The sequence below is a fragment of the Colletotrichum lupini genome, chromosome 3 (genome assembly GCF_023278565.1).
Source record: "Colletotrichum lupini chromosome 3, complete sequence".
NCBI classification, from domain to species: domain Eukaryota; kingdom Fungi; phylum Ascomycota; class Sordariomycetes; order Glomerellales; family Glomerellaceae; genus Colletotrichum; species Colletotrichum lupini.
In genome coordinates this window covers 69,027-91,074 of record NC_064676.1, presented here as the reverse complement: position 1 = coordinate 91,074, position 22,048 = coordinate 69,027, and the positions used below count along the sequence as shown (strand labels likewise).

At 38.4% G+C, this 22,048-nt stretch overlaps 5 protein-coding genes across 5 annotated transcripts; 2 read left to right on the top strand and 3 right to left on the bottom strand.

The window, feature by feature from the left end:
- Window positions 1-2,086: 2,086 nt before the first annotated feature.
- On the top strand, window positions 2,087-2,233 carry CLUP02_04759 (uncharacterized protein; the record flags this gene model as incomplete). Its single annotated transcript, XM_049283770.1, has 1 exon — window positions 2,087-2,233. A coding segment is annotated over one exon (147 nt), but the record flags the coding sequence as incomplete, so codon positions are not given.
- A 3,252-nt stretch (window positions 2,234-5,485) lies between these two features.
- On the bottom strand, window positions 5,486-7,585 carry CLUP02_04758 (sugar transporter; the record flags this gene model as incomplete). The annotated part of the gene is made up of 7 exons (XM_049283769.1): window positions 5,486-5,548; window positions 5,602-6,011; window positions 6,110-6,364; window positions 6,420-6,930; window positions 6,995-7,040; window positions 7,118-7,193; window positions 7,426-7,585. 7 exons carry the CDS (start codon window positions 7,583-7,585, stop codon window positions 5,486-5,488), a joined length of 1,521 nt encoding a protein of 506 aa, XP_049140912.1.
- An 8,229-nt stretch (window positions 7,586-15,814) lies between these two features.
- CLUP02_04757 (uncharacterized protein) lies at window positions 15,815-15,961 on the bottom strand (the record flags this gene model as incomplete). The annotated part of the gene is made up of 1 exon (XM_049283768.1): window positions 15,815-15,961. A coding segment is annotated over one exon (147 nt), but the record flags the coding sequence as incomplete, so codon positions are not given.
- A 3,325-nt stretch (window positions 15,962-19,286) lies between these two features.
- Window positions 19,287-19,442, bottom strand: CLUP02_04756 (uncharacterized protein; the record flags this gene model as incomplete). Its single annotated transcript, XM_049283767.1, has 1 exon — window positions 19,287-19,442. The coding sequence occupies one exon, from the start codon at window positions 19,440-19,442 to the stop codon at window positions 19,287-19,289; it is 156 nt and encodes a 51-aa protein (XP_049140910.1).
- Window positions 19,443-19,449: 7 nt separating this feature from the next.
- CLUP02_04755 (uncharacterized protein) lies at window positions 19,450-21,995 on the top strand (the record flags this gene model as incomplete). The annotated part of the gene is made up of 5 exons (XM_049283766.1): window positions 19,450-19,542; window positions 19,767-20,246; window positions 20,298-21,306; window positions 21,361-21,401; window positions 21,606-21,995. The coding sequence occupies 5 exons, from the start codon at window positions 19,450-19,452 to the stop codon at window positions 21,993-21,995; spliced, it is 2,013 nt and encodes a 670-aa protein (XP_049140909.1).
- Window positions 21,996-22,048: the final 53 nt, after the last annotated feature.

Below are 22,048 nucleotides of genomic sequence, written 5' to 3'. Positions count from 1 at the left end.
TAACCCGGATTATTAAGGAACGTAGATATATAGAATCGTAGATTAGCCTAACGGTAAGTAAATTAACGTAGTATTAATCTATTTAATTAAGGTTTATAAAAAAAAGGGGCTATAGGGGTAACCCTTATTCTATAAAATCGCAAACGACCTTAGCTACTAGCTAAATAAATAGTTCGCGAGCGCAAGCTTAGGAATTATAAAAGTAGTTAATAAATTCCTTTACGGGCGAGGGGTATTATTAGCGCAATTATAATCGTAAGAGCTATATAAAATACTAATAGCGATAATTATAGAGGAGGAATTCGTACTATAGAACTAAGTATAGGTCGATAGAGCGTATAATCGCTTTAACGAATTTAGAAAAAGGGTAAATAACCTAGATTTCCTCCTTATAATTACTAACGGAAATCTATTATTATAAAAGGATATACCGGGGCAAAGTATAGTACTAGAAGTACGATAATTAATAATTCTACTTATTTCGATTTATAACTTATTACCGCTATTAATACGAAATTCGGCGCCGATCGGCTAATAAAAAAGGAGGTAAACGACCCGAAGTTATTAATAATATATAGCAACGTAGGGTTCGTATATAAATACTAAAAATCTAGTAGCGAATACGAGGTAATTTATAAACCTTAAAAAGATCTTTTTAAAAAAGAAATTATACTCTAGGGGGAAGTATAAGGTCTTATAAAAAACCCTAACGATATTTTATAATTATTACGAAAAAGTCGGAATTAGGGAACACTAGTACTATTTAGTAATTAATATCGTACTTATAAGCAAAGCCTTTAATTACTACTACGAAGTAGTATATAATCTCGATTAAAACGACTTTTTTAGTATAATTAACGTAATTTAAAGCCGCTTCAAGACCTACGATAGGAACCTAGAGCTCCTATCTAAGCTACGAGCGATTTCTTTTGTATTTATAACTAGGATAATAAAGGGTAAATCGTAAGTAAAGATCCTTAAAGAGCTTATTAATCGAATTAATAAGCTAGCGAAAACCTAGCTAAATAAGGGGATAAACGAGCGGAAAGTTAGATATTTCTATACTATAATTTAGCGTATATTAGAGGTAAAGATTACCCTATATTAAGTACCTAAAGACTACGAGACGCTCTACTTAAGGCTAAGATCTAGCTTTAATATTAAGGCGAGAATGCCGCACTAAACCTACCTCTAGGCGTACGATAGCCCTTATTAGTAATATTAAGTCAATTAAACGTATAATAAAAAAAGAAAAAAGGCTAAATACGGTAATTATTAATAAAGAGGCCTAGATTCGTTAAATAGGTAGAGATTTAACTTACGGGTAGGGTAATAAAAAAAGTAATATTATATTTATAAAAAGGATAGATATTAGTTAAATAACTACTCTGAAGAAGAGCGTACTAAATCGTATAAATAATATAAAAAGTCGAGGGTAGTAGATGGTAAAACTAGCCCTCGTTAGTTTAACTAATTCCTTATTATATATAAGGGCAGATCCGGGGGTATAGAACCTAGCGATAGTAACTAAAGTAGCGGCCTAAAGCATATACCCCCCATAAGAGATTCGGAAAATAAGGAAGATCTTACTCCCTATATTAATAAATTAGATTATAACGAAATCGACGATATTAACTACTTTTCTTTTGCCCCGTTAGCCTCTAGAGGATATACGAGGCTAAATGAATAGAGGGTAGTAAAAGCTCTTAATAAGTAGGCTTTTATTTATAAATAGTAAGGGAAGGTCCCTTAGATAACGGATATGGAGGTAGTTAAAAGGGCGAATTTAATAGGGCCGAAGCCTATTTTCTTAATAATTAAGGAGAAGACGCTATCTCTCTTAATATTTAAAAAAAAAGAATATAGTACTAAGTAAATTTAGGGGTAGCTAGAGGGGTCCTTTTTATATTACTTAGATCCCTTAAATACTAAGCTTATATAGGTATTCTATACGAGTAAAAGGTACGGCCTAGATAATTACTATAGGATTATCCTAAATACTAAAGTATCGTAATAGTTAACTAGAGGAAAAGGGCAATTTTAGGCGCTATAGAAGATCGCACTAATAATACTTAATATATTAACGGCGGGTATTACGAGGATTAGTTTCGGCCTAGGTAAAGAAATCGTCGCCCTAGGTATAGTAGAAATAGAGACGCACTTCGGAACGATAACTTTTTATATTTTACCCGTTAATACCCCATTTCTCTTATATCTAAAAGATATAGATTAACTAAGTATTATATTTAATAATATAAAAAATAGAATCTCTAGCGGTAAGTACTTCGAGATAGTTAAATAATAATGGGGGCATGCGTTTATAAAGCTTATTAATAATACGAAGTCGATTAATTACCTAACGGAAAGTGAGCTTAGAAAACTATATTAAAAACTCGGGTACCCGTCGGTTACGAGGCTATATAACCTCCTAAAGTAATTAAGTAATAATAATATCGAAATAGGGGCGCTAGAGTAGTTAACGAAAGTATATTACTAATACTAAATAAATACGCAGAGCCTACGTAAATTTAAGTTTAAATTGCGTAATAAGCTTAACTTTAACTAAGAAATAGTCGTTAATATCTTTTATTTAAATAGTCGGCTAGTACTATATATAATCGACGTATTTATATCTTTCTAAGTAGGGCAATTCCTCTAGGATCTATAAGTAAAGATAATATAAGTAGCCTTACGAAAAAGCTAGATCGATATATACTAAGGACCGCTAGACGGTATTAGAACCGACGCTAGTACTAGCTTTAAGTTAGTAGAATTTAGGGATAATATAACAGCCTATAGTATATAACTAAAAGTCGTACCCGTTAAAGCGTACTATAGCGTTAGAAAGGTAGAGAGGGTATATTAGTAATTAAAAAGGGCGTTTAGAATTATTAAAAAGGAAAATCCGGATTCTACTAATAATAAATACCTCTAGATAGTACTTAAATACTATAACGATACTATAGGGCCTAACGGACTTATACTAACGCTATTAGTATTTAGAGTATATTTAAAAACGACCTTAGCCTTGCTACCGTCGCTAGGTATAAGTTAATAAGCCTAAGTAGTTAAAAAAGTAATACGGGTACTGCGCGAAGTAAGCGCAAAAAAGTAAGTTAATAAGGTAATTACTACGCGCAATAGGCCTAATATAGGGGATAATTTAAATATACCGCTAAATTTAGATATACGAGTATAGCGTAAAATTACTTAATAATAGGCTGGGCTATATAAGTTAATTTCCGTTAACGAGCGCTCTTATATAGTCGCGAGAGATCGTAACTAGCTACTCGAAATATTAATTATAGTAGTTAGACCGTACTATATAAATCTTAACGAGGTAATTTCTAACTTATAAAAAGAAAAAAAGCTAGGGGAAACTATATAACCCGCGGTAGAGGTATAAGAAATTATCCTTAATAAAATCGTTATAATAATATTAATAAACGACGAAGAAGAGGAAATTATTAAAAGGGTACTAATACTACTAGCGAGACGTCGTAAAAAACTACGATAGTAAGCCCTAACGTAGCAATTTATTACTAGCAACGAGGTAATTAATACCTTTTATATAGTAAAAGAGAAAGCCGATTTTAAGCTAGTAGTTAAACTACGTAAAAAAAGCGTAATTATAACTATTAAAAAGCCGTATAAGGGATTAGATCTTATCGAAGTAAATACTTTTTATAATCGAGGGGTCTATCGATTTATCCTATACGACTTAGAAAAATATATAAACCTTTGTATATTTAAATTACGAATAGTTCGTAAGATTAAAAGGAAAGGAACACCCTAGCCGTACGAGAAGTTTAGATACGTAATTTAAGAGTACGGTAACGTTAAAAAAGTAACGCTACTTATATAATTACTTACTATATAGCGCTATAGCTAACGATTAATAATAGTATTAATAGTATTGCTATAGAAAAAAGGATACGAGATTTAGAGCCGTAATATTACCTAGGCCTATACTTAATCGGCCACAGGGCTCATAAGGAAAATCCTGGCCTATTTACCGAAGGAAATAGCTAGTAAGTACTTAGAAAGCACGATTATTAAAGTACTTAAGCTACTATATAAGCTCGCAAAATCGGGTACTTATTAATAAGCTACTTATTACGATTTTTATATTAATTAATTATTAATAGTTACTTTTACGTACGACCCATACTTACTAGTCGCGGAGTATAAAGGTAACTAATTTAAGATTATCGGAATATAGACTAACGATATATTAAGCTTATTTAATATTAATTTTATAAAAAAAGAGGATAAGGAGCTTTAAAAAGCGGGCTTCGTAGTAAAGCTAAAAGAGGTTTTTATAATAAATACCCCCCTAGTATTTAATAATAGGATTCTTATAATTAAAAAGGAAACCGTTATTTTTTAATAAAAGGGGTAGGGCGAGAAGATTAACCTCGTCGATCTAAACGTAATTAATATTAAAAAGTAATATAAGGCTAAGCTTACGTAAGGGGTATATATTACGAGTATTTATTAGCTTAAGGCGACTTTTAACTACGCTAAGGTAGCGTAAGCTATAAATTTAACTAAACGAGACGTCGAGGTACTTAATAAGCGGCTTAAGTAATAGTAAATAAATCTCGATCGAGGTCTCGTTTACTACTTAATCGACCTTGCGATTAGTAAGCTTTACGTCTTTGTTAATAAGTTATTTACGAATAATAACGACTTAACTTCGTAATTAGGGTATATTATTATCCTAGCTAACGAGAGTATAGATAAGAGCGAATTTACTATATATAGTAATATAATCTATTACTTATTAACTAAAAATAAGCGGGTAACGAGAAGTATATTAGCGTCGGAGGTCTATAATATAATTAACGGCGTTAACCTCTCTTACGTAATTTTAACGATATTAAAAAAGATTACTAATCGAATTAGCTTTTTATTTATTCTAACGGTTATTTATATAAATTCCTACTCGCTATACGAATACCTTATTAAATTAGGAATAATAAAAGAAAAGAGGCTTATAATCGATATTATAGCCCTTAAGTAATTATACAAAAGGCGTAAGATACTTAAGATTCGTTAGATTAATAATAAAAATAACCTCGCAAACGCTTTTATAAAAGTAGTATTAAATAAGGGATTAGAATAATTTATAAGTAGTAAAAAAGTTATTATACGAATAAAAAGATAGGTTATATAAAAAGAGTAAAGAAAAGGGGGAAAAGGAGACGACTTAGTAAACGGGCCCGAGGTTAAATTATACCTCTAACTGTAGCGGTTAAATTAATAAAAAAAAGAGAAAGTTAGTATCGGATTAGAAGTTTAATTTAACTATAGTATATAGCCGACTATATAGGGGCTAATTAGGGGCCCTATTTACGATTATCGTAGCTAGCCTAACTTATAGTTAGAACCTCCTTTTTATACTTATTACGCAGATATTTATATAGTTTAATTAATCTCTTCGTTAACTACGGTTCGAACTAACTACCCTATAATAGGGATACTAACAGAATGTGCCGAATGTGATCGCCTCGAGCATTCGGGGAGTGATGAGAGCAACGATGAACTTTTGAATGTGAGCATTGCGTGCAAGACTATCAGCATTTCGTATTGACTTACGTTGCTCAGCCAATTGGTTCCAATCGCAAGACCAACCGCTTGGGATCGGACCCCAGGCGGGAAGATCTCCGAAGGCACAATCCAGTTGACGCATCCGATGCTGAAAGCAAAATTGGCGATGTAGGCCCATATAAAGAACGCAGCAGCCCACCCAGCTGACTTATTGCTTGCCCAGCTGTCTTTGTAGACAGCATAAAGAGTTCCAACAATGAGTTGGGAAACCCCCATGCCAACTCCGCCGATGAGGAGGACTTTCTTCCGCCCCCATCTGTCCATGAACATGATGGCGGGGATGGTGGAGAAGAAGTTAATGACCCCAACGACACCAGTTGCTAGTAGATCTATGGAGTTGTCTGAGAGTCCTATGTTCCGGAAGATTGTCGGCGAATAATAGATGATAGCGTTGATGCCTCGCCTTGTTGTTAGTCATACATGAAGAAGACGCTGAGATTACCACTAGACTTTGGATACAACCAAGTAGTACAATCAAATCAGATATAGGACATACCGGTAAATTGTTGTATGAGTTGAAGGAGGCAGGCAATCACCAAGCGACGATTGAGATTGCGAACAACGAATAGCGACTTGTATCTCTCCAACGTGAGTCTCAGGCGTGAAGTGACGCCAGGAAACAACTCGGCGGTTGTCTCGATGTCAAATCGGGCTGCGACCTTGATCTCTGTCAACTCGAGCTTAAGCCGAGCATCTGTTGGGGGGACACGCCGGATGCGGACAAGGGTGGTAAGCGCATCCTCCTCGCGATCTAGTAGTTTAACGTAAGTATATGGCCAATTGCCTAAGGTTTCGATCATTCATACCTTTCATCAAAAGCCAACGCGGGGTGTATGGTAAAAAGAAGGTCCCAGCTCCAAGTATTATTGAAGGCACACATTGGAGAGCGAGCGGGAGTCTCCAAGCTGCAGGAGACTGGCCGTCACCTGTACCTCCGATATGCTGGGTCCCGTAATCTAACCAAAAAGCAATCATGATTCCCACTGTAATGCCAAGCTGCTGAAGCGCGACCAGACTTCCTCGAAGGTTTGGCGGCGCGAGCTCACTCAGGTATAGGGGAACAACCATGGACAACTGGCCGATCGACAACCCGGCAATGAAGCGGCCGATAAATATCATGGGAACGTTGATCGACGCAGCTTGGATGATCGAGCCGATGAGGAAGATGATGTTGGCTAGGAGAATAGTCCAGCGACGAGATAGGGCGTCAGCAATTGGGCCATTGACCAATGCGCCAACCATTGCTCCCAGTGTGAGTACTGCCACCATCCACCCTTGGAGAGTCGCATCTTCGGAGAGGGTTGGAAATTGTTTGGCCTGTAGGGATAGGTGTTAGGTTGTTCAGTCCCACGGGCGGCAAAGCAGTTGAACGCAAACTGACAAAGTTATTCATCACCAGAACGCCACTGATTACGCCTTGGTCGTAACTGGAGGAGCCTCAATCAGTCTTGCACTTCAATTTAATTTTTCATCAGAGAGGCCAGGAACCCGCGTGAAAACTTACCCAAATAACACACCACCAATGCTTGCAAAACATGCGAGAAAGAAGATGTATGGCTCGTGAACGAGACCTTTGTAGCCTAGTAATGATGTTTAGTGACGCTCGTCAATCAGGCCAATACTTTGGGTTCGTATTACCAGCTGCGCCATACGAGATCTCCATGTCGACTATAGTATCTTATTAATAGGGTAGAAGTAGGAGCCTGATAGTCCAAGAAACAAGAGGTCAGGACTTGCAGCTGCAGGAGCAAAGAGCATGATTATACATGAAGAAGACGTAACGCATCATCGCAGAATTGCCCCCCAGACGACCCACGTCAGACTCTCTGGGGTTCTTGCAATGACCGGGGAAACTGGAGAAAGTGGATGCTACCACGGTGCCGCAAGCCTGAATCTTGTTGTCGGGGCGCTGTGCTCCGAAGGTGGAGGCGATGAGGATGCTTTCATCAGACGACTCCAACTTGTAGTTCATCGGCGTTGTTCGTCGGCGTTGTTCTACCCGACATGCTTTTTTCATTAACATTAGACCCAATCCTTCCATCAACATCCGAGAAAGATCAACTTTCACCCCGCTTTGAGTTCAACACCCGGGTCTTAATGTCATAAGGTACTTATGTCACGGCTCCGTCTTCGGACTTCACAATGAGAGTGGTGGTTACCGCAGCCTCGGTTTGTCTCCTGCCTAAATTAGGTTACGAACACGTTCGATTTGACGTGAAACTCGAGCAAAATTCTTGTCAATCAGCTCCAGGCTCATTTTTAGTGTGACTAATTCCCATCGTGTTGGTGATACTTCAAGACAACATATTCCCGATGAAGATCCATTAGAATTACTTCCAGCTACTCTGGTAGAAGCCTCTACAAAGATGCCCTTTTGGTCTAGTAGTCAAAGATGAGAATATCGTAGGCAGGAAGTCTGGTGTCATCAAGCTCCCTTCCAATGCCGTTGGTCCCGGATGCACCGTGTGCACAGCTTAGGTAGGTATTTTTCGATCTACCGTAATGACCGAAAATTGAAGGTGAGACCAATTCTGCCGTTGATTCAACATCATGGCCACAGATCTTTTGACCATACACATGTTGGGTGAGTTAAGTCAAAGCACCCACTTTTGGGCACCCCCCCCTTTTGGGCACCCCCAAAAATCCCTCCCAGCCACCACATTAAAACCCTACTTATTATTTTAATTTAACATAATAATTACAAAAATCGTCCAAATACATTCCTTTTTAGCACACTTACTAATTAATAAGTAATAGTATTGTGTACTAAAAATAAGCTCTAATAGGTACTTAATACTATTAAAAACGGTCTCTTTATTAAAAAGGCCTCGATTAAGTTCGGGGTTCTTAAGATAATACTTTAGGGTCGAAGGAGAGGCTACTAGACGAGGGTGAGGGTATTTATAAAGCTTTAGAGGCTTCTTTTATAATAAGAAGACTAGCTAGCTTAGTAAATTCGTATATAGTATTACTTAAGTATTATACTAACTTATAAATAAGTTAGGGAATTTACTAAGCGAGTTCTAAGGTCTTAGGGAGATAATAAACTACTTAGTAAGAGATAGATTAACGCTTTTATTAAAAGGAATTTATTAATAAGGGTTTAGAGAAGTCGTTTAATTGATTCGCGCTGCGTTAATAAAGCTATTATTAATATAATTAAATAATAGTTTAGATTACTTAATATACTAGAGATTAGCGGTATTAAATAGGCTAATAAGTATAATATAGATAAGACTAGTATAATAGAGGGTAAGGGAGCTAATAAGCTAGTCTTAGGTATAGTAGAGGCTATAGTAGTACGAAAAAAAGAGCTTAGTTTGCGTACCTAGGTAACGATTATTAAGTATATCTTTACTAATAATAGAGCTATTAAACTACTAGTTATTTATAAGGGAAAGTCGGTTTAATAGTAGTAGTTCCCTCTTTAACTTACTGCTTATAATAGTTAGAAGTTTATAATAATAGATAATAGCTAGACGACCGACGAGACTGCCCTTTATTAGCTAAAAGAAGTGTTCTTATTATAAACTAAGACCCCCCTTATTAGGGGGCTTAGTAAGCTAAACTAGCCTCGACTATTAGTACTAAATGGGTATAAGAGTTATATAACAATAGAATTTATATAGGAATACTATAAAAACAACGTCTACTTATTATTCTTATTACTATATACTTCTTATATCCTCTAGCTATTAAATATAGCTATTTTTAGGCTTATTAAGTCTATATATAAAAAGGAGCTTAGTAAAGAGGATATAGTAAATAATTCTATTATTATTAGAAAGCGGTATTTCTTAAGCTACTATTAGCTTACTCGTTTAGCTAGTCTAACGTCGTTAAATATACGAAGTAAGTAAAAAGTAATTAGACTATAGCTACTTAATATAGCTAAGCCACTTCTTAACCTAATAGTCCTACTTATATAAGTCATACTATTTAAAAGGGGCACAGAAGCTAGGCAGACGACTAGTAATACTAGTAGACTACTTAACTAAGTATTAGCGACCTCTATTATTAACTAGTTAATTCCTAAGAAGGCTAGCGAGCTCTGCGATTATTTAAAGCTATTTATAAAGCTTAGTCTAAATAATAATACTCAATAATTATTATTTTAAAAAGTAAAAAAAGCTTTTAGGGAGTAGGCCTACTAATTAGCTATATCTCGGTACTAAGTTCGAGTTCTTAAGGCTAGGATTAAGCGCATAAGGCCTAAAAAAAAAAGACTATATATCTAGACCTAAATACTAGGTTTATAAATATTTAGAACGTATAAAAAGCTTAAGAGGACTTTAGCGACCGTCTAGTTAGTCCTAATCGACTTATAGGGGTCGAATTACTTAGGGAGAATTTTAATTATATTATTATAGTAGTAGAAGGTAGTTAATTAATTAATTGTGGTTGGTGTTGATGTTTGGATGCTATGTTTTGTTGGGGTGCCCAAAAGGGGGGGGTGCCCAAAAGTGGGTGCTTTGACTTAAAGAAGTCTTTGCAGGAGGAGAAGGCGGCACACTTTTCCCTTCACGTCTAGGAACATACATAAGATGCGGAGGGCCATATCCAGAAAATAATCTCGTAGTGTTACGATATTTTATTCACGTTTCTCCAAAATCGAATATTGCTTAATTTGCTAGATGATGGTAGATTGAAGAGGCTAAGTTATGGCCCGATACACCTCATGGGCTTACAGAAAAGAAGTATTCCATTGGGAAGTTAATGAGGGACTCCCCTAAAACACATATTTCCTAGGCGATAAAACCAATTTGTTCTATGGTAATTATCGTTAACCCCTTAATGCCTCATTATCTGATTCTGCCTGTGATCCAAGCCACACCGCAACATGGCGACTTTGGACACCAGGCATGCAATTTGGGAAGTCACAAAATGCAATGCTGCGCGCACTGGCCCTTTTCGAGCGTTATGTTATTTGTGAAAACCTCACCTATTTTGGATTAATCCTTCATCATCGAGATGCCGTTCGATACGCGCGGCATACAACAGACTGGAGGCTTTTGTCCGTCGTACTTCATAGTCTCTCTGGCTCAGCACTCTGACAGCAAGCCACAATATTGTCGCCCCTGCCGATGGAACTGCGTCTATTCCTCATTGCGTTATTCATCAGGCGTTGTGGCTTGACAGTTCAAGCCACGAGATTCTAGGCTGCCAAGTCGAAACGGCGAAGGGCGGGAGTGGGTGCCGAGCTCGGCGTTCTATCTGGGCTCGTGCACTGAAAGGGAACAGCAAAATTTCGTACAAAATCATGAAGCAAAGGTAAGGGAGGTAAGTCGGCTCGTTCCGGTGCTTTCCCTCGAAGTCGTTCACGTTCTTACATACATGCGAGCAATAGTGGCATGCTGTCTGCTGTCCTTCGTAGGTAATAATTGTATGTGAAGCGAGATCAGAGTCGTTCAAACTTTAGCGAGAAAAGCTGCGAAACCGTTCAGGAGGCGGAAGTAGGCGACTTCAACATGGCTTTTGTGAAAGCGGATGTGACGGAAGCGACCGCGCGGCCTCCCGAAGATGGCGACGCCCTCAAGCCCATGAAGCCAGGAACACTGGGGTCCAGTCCTACTTGGGCACAAGTGCTCAGCCGGACTGTCGCTAGTGGCGCTAGTACCTGGCATCGACTCATCATCTGTGCAATCAGAGTCGAGATCGGCAAAATTTCTTCCGTACTCGCTTTCGCGGCAGTCTAGTGTAGACCGGCGCCACGATCGGCGCGGACCTTGCCCTTTCTGGACCTCATGATAACTTCACTTCTACTTTTTCGCTTCTTCGCACATTGCGGTTTTGACTGGCAACTGCTGTGGTAATATTGATGCATGGCTTCTGCTTCATCATCGCAACAGTTCAGTCTTGAGCAAAGTTTTAGAATTCAGATGGCCTTATGTGTAAGATCGGAAATGTAGTAAGTTTCGATGTACTTAGATGAGGGTTCATCGAAGAGCAAGACCGGAAGCACCCTGTCAACTGACGATATGAACACATGTCTTGAGATGCTTTGAGGCATTTTCTTTCCTAAAGGCCAACTCCTGGCCGAGAATCTGATAATAGTGAAGCTTGTGGCACAAACAGTAATATATCCGAAGCTGAAATTCACCTGATCAGCTCAATCGAATCTTACTCTAGTCGAGAAGCACCGGAAAATTTGGATGCCTCCGAATACTCATGGGAAAATCCGAGCGGGAAGATCGCGTAATGTTTCCTAGGCATGTTATGCTGTGCACTTCTTTGTTCCAGACTTCTCCCCGGCATCCACTTGTGTGGGACCACATCGATAATCGCTTTCCCATCTTTTTGGGTTTCCCAGGAAGCTTATTTTGGTCTTAGCTGCTCAATAGATTGATCGGCGACATGCGATAGGACTCAGGAGCACAGCGCATCCTCGTCGTCCGTTCCGTCGGTAACACCGTAGGACTAACATATCAAAAGCATGGCGTCTACTCGCTTAGCGCCTTACGATGCAGAGTAGTCAGGGACTGTCCCTCAAATTTTCTCATCTGCCGAAGCAACATCATAGGTCAACAAGCGGTCTCTCACCACTTTGCTGGACTATTGATCGTCAGCCGCCCGTTACCCCTGCTGTCAACCCCTGCATATCCGAGTCCAGACTCCTACGCAAGCTGGGGATCTCCACCAGGCACGAGGGGTTGAGCTAGGTAAAATCTGCTGTTTTGGGTCCGTGGACTCTCAGCTACAACTCCCGTTGCGAGCTGAATTCCTCAATCAAGCAACGGGCAAGGCGGCTCCACGCTCAACCCACGTGGATCTATCATCGACCTGACCCAAGAACACCAGCGACTCAAGCCCAATACAGCCATCTGTGCGGCCTTAGGGGTCCAGAATCTGTTACCAACAGTCTGGAAATGCTGTCTAGCAGGGGAGCAAGGGCCTTTAGAGCGACCAAGATACGGCCGCCTTTCCCAATCCCAAGGTACAGCTCTGTTAGTATCCCTATTACAGGGTAGTTAGTTCGAACCGTAGTTAACGAAGAGATTAATTAAACTATATAAATATCTGCGTAGTAAATATAAAAAGGAGGTTCTAACCGTAGGTTAGGCTAGCTACGATAATCATAAATAGGGCCCCTAATTAGCCCCTACGTAGTTAGCTATATACCGCGGTCGAATTAGACTTCTAATCCGATACTAACTTTCTCTTTTTTTTATTAATTTAACTACTGCGGTTAGAAGTATAATTCGACCTCGGGCCCGTCTACTAAGTCGTCTCCTTTTTCCCCTTTTTTTTACTTTTTTTATATAACCTATCCCTTTATTTATATAGTAACTTTTTTACTACTTACGAATTACTCTAATCCCTTATTTAGTACTACTTTTATAAAAGCGTTTACGAGGTTATTTTTATTATTAATTTAACGGATCTTAAGTATCTCGCGCCTTTTATATAATTACCTAAGGGCTATAATATCGATTATAAGCCTCTTTTTCTTCGTCGTTCCTAATTTAACGAGGTATTTATATAATAAGTAGGAATCGGTATAAATAACTATTAAAATAAGTAAAAGGCTAATTCGATTAGTAATCTTCCTTAGTATTATTAAAATTGCGTAGGAGAGGTTAACGCCGTTAATTATATTATAAACTTCTAATACTAGTATACTTCTCGTTATTTACTTACTTTTAGTTAATAAATAGTAAATTATATTACTATATATAGTAAATTCGCTCTCGCTTATACTCTTATTAGCTAGGATAATAATATACCCTAATTATAAAGTAAGGTCGTTATTATTCGTAAATAACTTATTAATAAAGACGTAGAGCTTACTAATCGTAAGGTCGATTAGGTAGTAAACGAGACCTCGATCGAGATTTATTTACTATTACTTAAGCTACTTATTAAGTACTTCGACGTCTCGTTCGGTTAGATCTATAGCCTATACTACCCTAATATAGTTAAAAATCGCCTTAAGTTAATAAATACTCGTAATATATACCCCTCGCATAAGCTTAGCTTTATACTACTTTTTAACGTTAATTATATTTAAATCGACGAGGTTAATCTTCTCGCCCTACCCCTTTTATTAAAAAACGACGGTTTCCTTTTTAATTATAAAAATCCCGTTATTAAATACTAGGGGGGTATTTATTATAAGGACCTTTTTTAGCTTCGTTACGAAGCCCGCTTTTTAGAGCTCCTTATCCTTTTTTTTTATAAAGTTAATATTAAATAGGCCTAATATATCGTCGGTTTATATTCTAACGATTTTAAATTAGTTACTTTCGTACTCTGCGACTAATAAGTACGGGTCGTACGTAGAGGTAACTATTAATAATTAATTAATATAAAAATCGTAGTAAGTAGCCTATTAATAAGTGCCCGATTCTACGAGCCTATATAGTGGCTTAAGCACTTTAATAATCGTGCTTTTTAAGTACTTACTGGCCATTTCCTTCGGTAGATAGGCCAGGATTTTCCTTATAAGCCCTATGGCTAATTAAGTATAGGCCTAAGTAATATTACGCTTCTAAATCTCGTATCCCTTCTTCCGTAGTAATGCTATTAATACTATTATTAATCGTTAGCTATAGTGCTATATAATAAGTAATTATATAAATAGCGTCGCCTTTTTAACGTCGCCGTACCCCTAAATTACGTATCTAGACTTCTTATACGGCTAGAGTATTCCTTTCTCTTTAATCTTACGAACTATTCGTAATTTAAATATATAGAGGTTTATATATTTTTTTAAGTTGTATAAAATAAATTAATAAACCCCTCGATTGCAAAGAGTATTTACTTCGATAAGATCTAATCCCTTATATAGCTTTTTAGTAGTTATAATTACGCCTTCTTTACGTAGTTTAATTACTAGCTCGAAATCGGCTTTCTTTTTTACTATATAAAAGGTATTAATTACCTCGTTACTAGTAATAAATTGCCGCGTTAGGGCTTACTATTATAGTTTTTTACGACGTTTTACTAGTAGTATTAGTGCCCTTTTAGTAATTTCCTCTTCCTCGTCGTCTATTAGTATTACTATGACGATTTTATTAAGGATAATTTCCTATGCCTTTACTACGGGTTATATAGTTTCCCCTAGCTCTTCTTCTTTTTATAAGTTAGAAATTACCTCGTTAGGATTTATATAGTACGGTCTAACTATTATAATTAATACTTTAAGTAGCTAGTTACGATCTCTTACGACTATATAAGAGCGCTCGTTAATAGAAATTAACTTATATAGCCTAGTTTATTATTAGGTAATTTCGCGCTATATTCGTATATCCGAATTTAGTAATATATTTAGATTATCCCTTATATCGGGCCCATTGCGCGTAGTAATTACCTTATTAACTTACCTTTTTACGCTTACCTCGCGCAGTACCCGCATTACTTTTTTAAGTACTCGGGCTCGTTAGCTTATACTTAGCAACGGTAGCGAGGCTAAGGTCGTTTTTAAATATACTCTAAATACTAATAGCGTTAATATAAGTCCGTTAGGCCCTATAGTATTATTATAGTATTTAAGTACTATTTAGAAGCATTCGTCGTTAATAAAATCCGGATTTTCCTTTTTAATAATTCTAAACGCCCTTTTTAACTATTAGTATACCCTTTCTACCTTTCTAATACTATAGTGCGCTTTAACGGGTACGACTTTTAGTTATATATTATAGGCCGTTATATTATCCCTAAATTCTATTAACTTAAAGCTAGTACTAGCGTCGGTTTTAATACTGTCTAGCGGTCCCTAGTATATATCGATCTAGCTTTTTCGTAGGGCTGCCCATACTATTTTTACTTATAAATCCTAGAGGAATTACCCTATTTAAAAAGATATAGCTATATTAATTATATATAGTACTAGCTAACTATTTAAATAGAAAATGTCGACGACGATTTCTTAGTTAAAGTTAAGCTTATTACGCAATTTAAATTTAAATTTGCGTAGGCTCTACGCATTTATCTAATATTAGTAATATACTTTTGTTAACTACTCTAGCGCCCCTATTTCGATATTATTATTACTTAATTACTTTAAGAGGTTATATAGCCTCGTAACTAACGAGTACCTAAATCTCTAGTATAGTTTTCTAAGCTCACTTTCTATTAAGTAATTAATTAACTTCGTATCGTTAATAAGCTTTATAAACGTATACCCCTATTATCGTTCGACTATTTTAAAGTACTTACTACTAGAGATTCTATTCTTCGTATTATTAAATATAATACTTAGTTAATTTATATTTTTTAAATATAAGAGAAATGGGGTATTAACGGGTAAAATATAAAAAGTTATCGTTCTAAAGTACGTCTCTATTTTTATTATACTTAGGGCGACGATTTCTTTGCTTAGGCCGAAACTAATCCTCGTAATACCCGCCGTTAATATATTAAGTATTACTAGCGCGATTTTTTATAGTACTTAGAATTACCCTTTTTTTTTAGTTAACTATTACGATACCTTAGTATTTAGGATAATCTTATAGAAATTATTTAGGCCGTACTTTCTGCTCGCGTAGAATGCTTATATAAGCTTAGTATTTAAAGGATCTAAGTAGTATAAAAAGGACCCCTCTAGCTACCCTTAGATTTACTTAGTACTATATTCCTTTTTTTTAAATATCGAGAGAGATAGTATCTTCTCCTTAATTATTAAGAGAATAGGCTTTGGCCCTATTAGATTCGCCCTTTTAGCCGCTTTTATATTTATTATCTAAAGGACCTTCTTTTACTATCCGTAAATAAAAGCCTACTTATTAAGAGCTTTTATTACCCTCTATTTATTTAGCCTCGTATATCCTTTAGAGGCTAACGGGGCGAAAAAAGAGTAGTTAATATCGTCGATTTCGTTATAATCTAATTTATTAATATAAGAGGTAAGATCTTTTTTATTTTCCGAATCTCTTATAGGGGGTATATACTTTAAGCTATTACTTTAGCTACTATTACTAAGTTCCGTACCCCCGGATCTGCCCTTATATATAATTAGGAATTAGTTAAACTAACGAGGGCTAGTTTTACTATTTACTACCCTCGACTTTTTATATTATTTATACAATTTAGCACGCTCTTCTTTAGAGTAGTTATTTAACTAATATCTATCCTTTTTATAAATATAATATTACTTTTTTTATTACCCTATTTATAAGTTAAATCTCTATTTATTTAACGAATCTAGGCCTCCTTATTAACGATTGCCGTATTTAGCCTCTTTTCCTTTCTTATTATACGTTCGATTAACTTAATATTATTAATAAGGGCCGTCGTATACTTAGAGGTAGGTTTAGCACGGTATTTTTACCTTAATATTAAAACTAGATCTTAGCCTCGAGTAGAGCGTCTTATAGTTTTTAAGTACTTAGTATAGGGTGATTTTTATTTCTAATATATACTAAACTATAATATAGAGATATCCGACTTTCCGCTCGTTTATCCCCTTATTTAGCTAGGTTTTCGCTAGCTTATTAATTTAATTAATAAGCTCTTTAAGGATCTCTACTCGCGATTTACCCTTTATTATCTTAGCTATAAATATAAAAGAAATCGCTCATAGCTTAGATAAGAGCTCTAAGTTCCTATTATAAGTTTTAAAGCGGCTTCGGATTACGTTAATTATACTAAGAAAGTCGTTTCGATCGAGATTACGTACCGCTTCGTAATAATAATTAAAAGCTTTGCTTACGAGTACGATATTAATTACTAAATAGTATTAGTATTCCCTAATTCTAACTTTTTTATAATAATCGTAAAATATCGTTAGGGTTTTTTATAAGACCTTATACTTCCCCCTAGAGTATAATTTCTCTTTTAGGAAGATCTTTTTAAGGTTTATAAATTACCTCGTATTTACTATTAGATTTTCGGTATTTATATACGATCCCTACGTCGCTACGTATTATTAATAACTTCGGGTCGTCTACCTCCTTTCTTATTAGCCGATCGGTACTAAATTTCGTATTAGTAGCGGTAACGAGTTATAGATCGAAATAAGTAAAATTATTAATTATCGTACTTCTAGCACTATATTTTACCTTAGTATATCCTTTTATAACGATAGATTTCTGTTAATAATTATAAGGAGGAAATCTAGGTCGTTTACCCTTTTTTTAAATTCGTTAAAGTAATTATACGCTCTATCGACCTATGCCTAGTTCTATAGTACGAATTCCTCCTTTATAATTATTATTACTAGTATTTCGTATAGCTCTTATAATTATAATTACGCTAGTAATACCCCTCGCCTATAAAGGAATCTATTAACTACTTTTACAATTCCTAGGCTTGTGCTTACGAATTATTTGTCTAGTTAGTAGCTAAGGTCGTTTGCGATTTTATAAAATAGGGGTTACCCCTATAGCCCCTTTTTCTTATAAACCTTAGTTAAATAGATTAATACTACTTTAATTTACTCGCCGTTAGGCTAATCCGCAATTCTATATATTTACGTTCCTTAATAATCCGGGTTAATATTTACTTACTTATAAGGGATTAGGATTTTATTTAGGATCGGGTTTCGTCCTCTTCTTCTTTACCCTAACTCGCTAAGGGGCGTGCTCTAGTTTATGCCCGTATTAGTAGTTATTAACGTATTTAATCTTAACGGGGATATATCTAATCCGCACGTTAGTTATAATAAATCCGTGCTTTTACTACTTAACGAATTTATTAGGGTCTAGGAGATTCTCACTTCTTCTTACCGTCTCGCTACTACTCTCGTTTATACTATTTTTAGCGATTATTACTACCTTTCTAAATTACTAGCTATTATACTTACTAAGATCCTCCTTTTTATTTAGTAAAAAAGGGTAGGTTTTAGTAGTTCCTTTTAATAATAGTAGCGGTAGACGTTTATATTACCGTAGGAAGATATAGTAATTAGTCTCGGGATCTTTACTAGTTACTGATTTCCGCTATCCCGTATACTCCTTTAGGGCGGTATTCCGTAAAAATAGTTAAAAGTAAACGCCGGGCGGCTCGTAGAGGAGCTATATAAGCTATTAAGAACCGTATAGGCCGTTAAGTATAATTAACAAAGTTAAGCCCTCTTTTTTATAAGATCGTATATTTTAAGGAAATTACTAAAAATGCTTACTTATTACTTATATATAGTGGGGTTAGATACCTTAGAGATCTTATCTTTTGCGGCCTCTCGGTACCCTATTTTATATCTTTTAGGTAGTCTTTTTCGTAGCTTAATTACGGTTAGGTAATTATCGCTTACTAGCGATCCCTTTTATTACTTAGTTAATTTCTAATCGCAGGCCGGCCGTAGAAAAGTCGTTTAATAAAAAAGCTACTCGGGGCGACGGTAAAAAGCTAGTTACTTAAGCGGTTCTATTAATTAACGTAGTTTAATATAGTAAACGTCGACCTCTCGTAAATAGTAAAAGGCTATAATTACTTAATTCCGTGCGGTATTCGAGAATCGCCTCCTTTTTCGTCTATTTTTATAAGGTTAATTATTATAAATCTCTTATCCCGTGTAGTATTAAGAGGTCGTCTTTTTTATATAATAAAATACCTTACTAATTTATAATAATAGAATTTAACTACTAATTAATATTAGTATCCTTATTATAGGGTAGTTAGTTTGAACCGTAGTTAACGAAGAGATTAATTAAACTATATAAATATCTACGTAGTAAGTATAAAAAGGAGGTTCTAACCGTAGGTTAGGCTGGCTACGATAATCGTAAATAGGGCCCCTAATTAGCCCCTGCGCAGTCGGCTGTATGCCGCGGTCGAATTGGACTTCCAATCCGACAAGCTCCGTGGTCCAGCTCCGGGCCTAGTTGTCCACCGCTTCTTGCCGGCCGCGTGATGTGGAAATGAGCACTCAGCATCAACACTATTGTATGCATCGTGAAGATGAAGCAAGCCGTGGAGAGAGCTGCGCACTGTTGTCGTCGCAAGTGCGGTATTGGCGAACGGAAGAGTAAAAAGCTTTGGCTAGACTGCGAGGTCAGAGGCGTCGTGGGATGAGTACATAAGGAACTGAAATATCCGCCATTATCGACAAAATATCTCATCAGTCAACTCAAGCCTCTTCGCTCCTCTTCACTCTCTTAATACCTTGAGCTCCGATCCTTGAAAGCTCATTCTTTCGATCGACTTCTCCAGTTCGACAGAGATCATTCAAAATGCGCTCTGCTCCTATCATCAGCGCCTTTGTCGCGCTCGCCAAGGCCCAAGACCTTGTCTGGCAGGTCATTGACGATGCTCCCGAGCCGCCTCACACCACCGTCCCCGTTGGTGCTACCCCGACCATCGTTCCTTACGATGCCAACGCTGCTGCCGCCAGTGTCGTCGCCGAGGTCAAGGCCAGCCCGCTTCCTCAGGAGACTGCGCCTGTCAAGTCGGAGAAGAAGCGTCTCGTTGAGCGCTCCGCTTGCGAGATTCAGCCCGTCGGATACGGCCCCGTCTCGAACCCCGACACTTCGGCCGCTTTCCTGAGCGACACAGATCTCTCGTCGGCTGCCAACAATGCTGCCACTCCCTCTGGTTACTTCAACACCTTCAAGAACCTGCAGGGATCTAGCAGCGCCTATGGCTACATGGGTTACACTACCCTCACTAGCTACGACACTCAGGCTTGCGCTTCCAAGTGCGATGCCATCAACGGCTGTGTTGCTTTCAACATCTACTTCGAGCGTGATCCCTCTGTTGTAAGTCTTAAACCTTATCAACACAAGCAACCAGACTCTGACCCCATCTAGGAACCCGCCGATGCCTGCCCCAACCCGGCTAGCACCAATGTCATCAAGTGTGTCTTCTGGGGTGGTCCCGTCTACGAGAACACCGCGACCAACCGCGGCCAATGGCGCAACCAGTTCGAGGTTGTGATTGCCGGATCCAACGGCTACGTTGCCCAGCGTGCCGATGACCAGGCCGGTTACAGCTCCGCCGTCTACTTGGGAGATAACTCCATCAACGCTCCCCTCGACTGCGCTGGATACGACACTTTCCTGGGTTCCAAGATCTTCACCGACGGCCCCTTCGATCCTAAGCTCTGCGCTGCTGCTTGTACCGCTCAGTCCGAGTACAACGTTGCTCACCCTCCCGCGAACGCCCCTGCTCAGACTTGCCAGTTCTTCAACACCTTCTTCGTCTTGAAGAATGGAGTTCCCGAGGGACAGTACTGCTCCTTGTACTCCAAGTCCTGGGACAACAGCTATGCCGTCAACAACGGCCAATGGCGCGGCAGTGACCACTACACTATCTCTTACAGCTTCTCCTACACCAACGCCACGGATGCCGGCAAGCCCAGAATCCCCTGCGCCGTCGCCAGTGCCAGCTCTGCCATTGTCACCTCCAGCCTTCAGCCTTACTGCTCTTCTCTCCTCGGCTACACGACCCCGGTCACCACCGCCACAGAGACTGACTTCACTACCATCCCTGCCACCACGGTCGTCTCGACTGTCACTCCCTTGACCACTTCTTACAGCACCACCACCCAGCTGGTTGCCGTCACCAAGCATCTCAAGCGTGACCTGCCTCCCCGTCCCACCACTACTTGCCTCCACGATGATCCCACTCCCCTCGACCACTCCATCAAGGTCAGACGTGGTCTCTGGGCCCGCGATGAGCCTCTCGTCAACGGTACCAAGGATGATGACGGAAACTTCGTCGATGTTGTTGCCCTTCCCGATGTCACTCCTTCCAACACCACCACTCTTAGAAAGGCTCGCCGCGATGGTACCCCCGCTGGTCTTTCCGGATTCTCTGGTATGTTTCATTCTCCTCTGTCTCAACCCGCTTGATACTAACTGCTATCTCCAGCCGATGTCGTCTCTTCTGCTTGCTCTCTGCTCGCCACCCCCGTAACCAGCACCATGACCGCCTCCGCTACCACTGTCCAGACTATCACCAGCGGCGCGGCTTTGAGCACCACCACTGCAGCCACCAGCACCGTCATCGTCGTCCAGACTGTCACTTCTACTACCACCATCAACGTCGCCGCCAGCGCTCCTACTGGTACCATCGGCTACCTCAGCCTCAACCCCATCGTCAACCCCAACTCCCAGTACGCCCTGTCCGACGATGCCACCCACATGACCGACAACTGGTACAAGCAGGGCAGCCGTGAGACTTTCATTGTGGCCGCAGACGGCAGCCTCTACTCTGTCACTCACAACGCCTACTACTACATCGACACTTCGTCCACTTACAGCTTGCTCTACTGGTCCAACAACAAGAGCAGCGCCATGAAGATCTTCTCCTACACCACTCTCGCCAACGGCAACTCCCAGGTCTTCATGAAGTCCAATGGCAAGGCCTACCAGTTCTGCATCCGCCAGGCGAGCAAGGTCGGCGACGGCAACACTGGCTCTGGCCAGCACATCTACGCCTTCTCCGGCGCGACTGCACCTCTCAGCTACTGCACTATCATTGATTTGATCATTATCCCTGCATAAGCGAATCTAGTAACCACCTTCGTTATGGTTTCATATCTCAACATTAGAAAGAT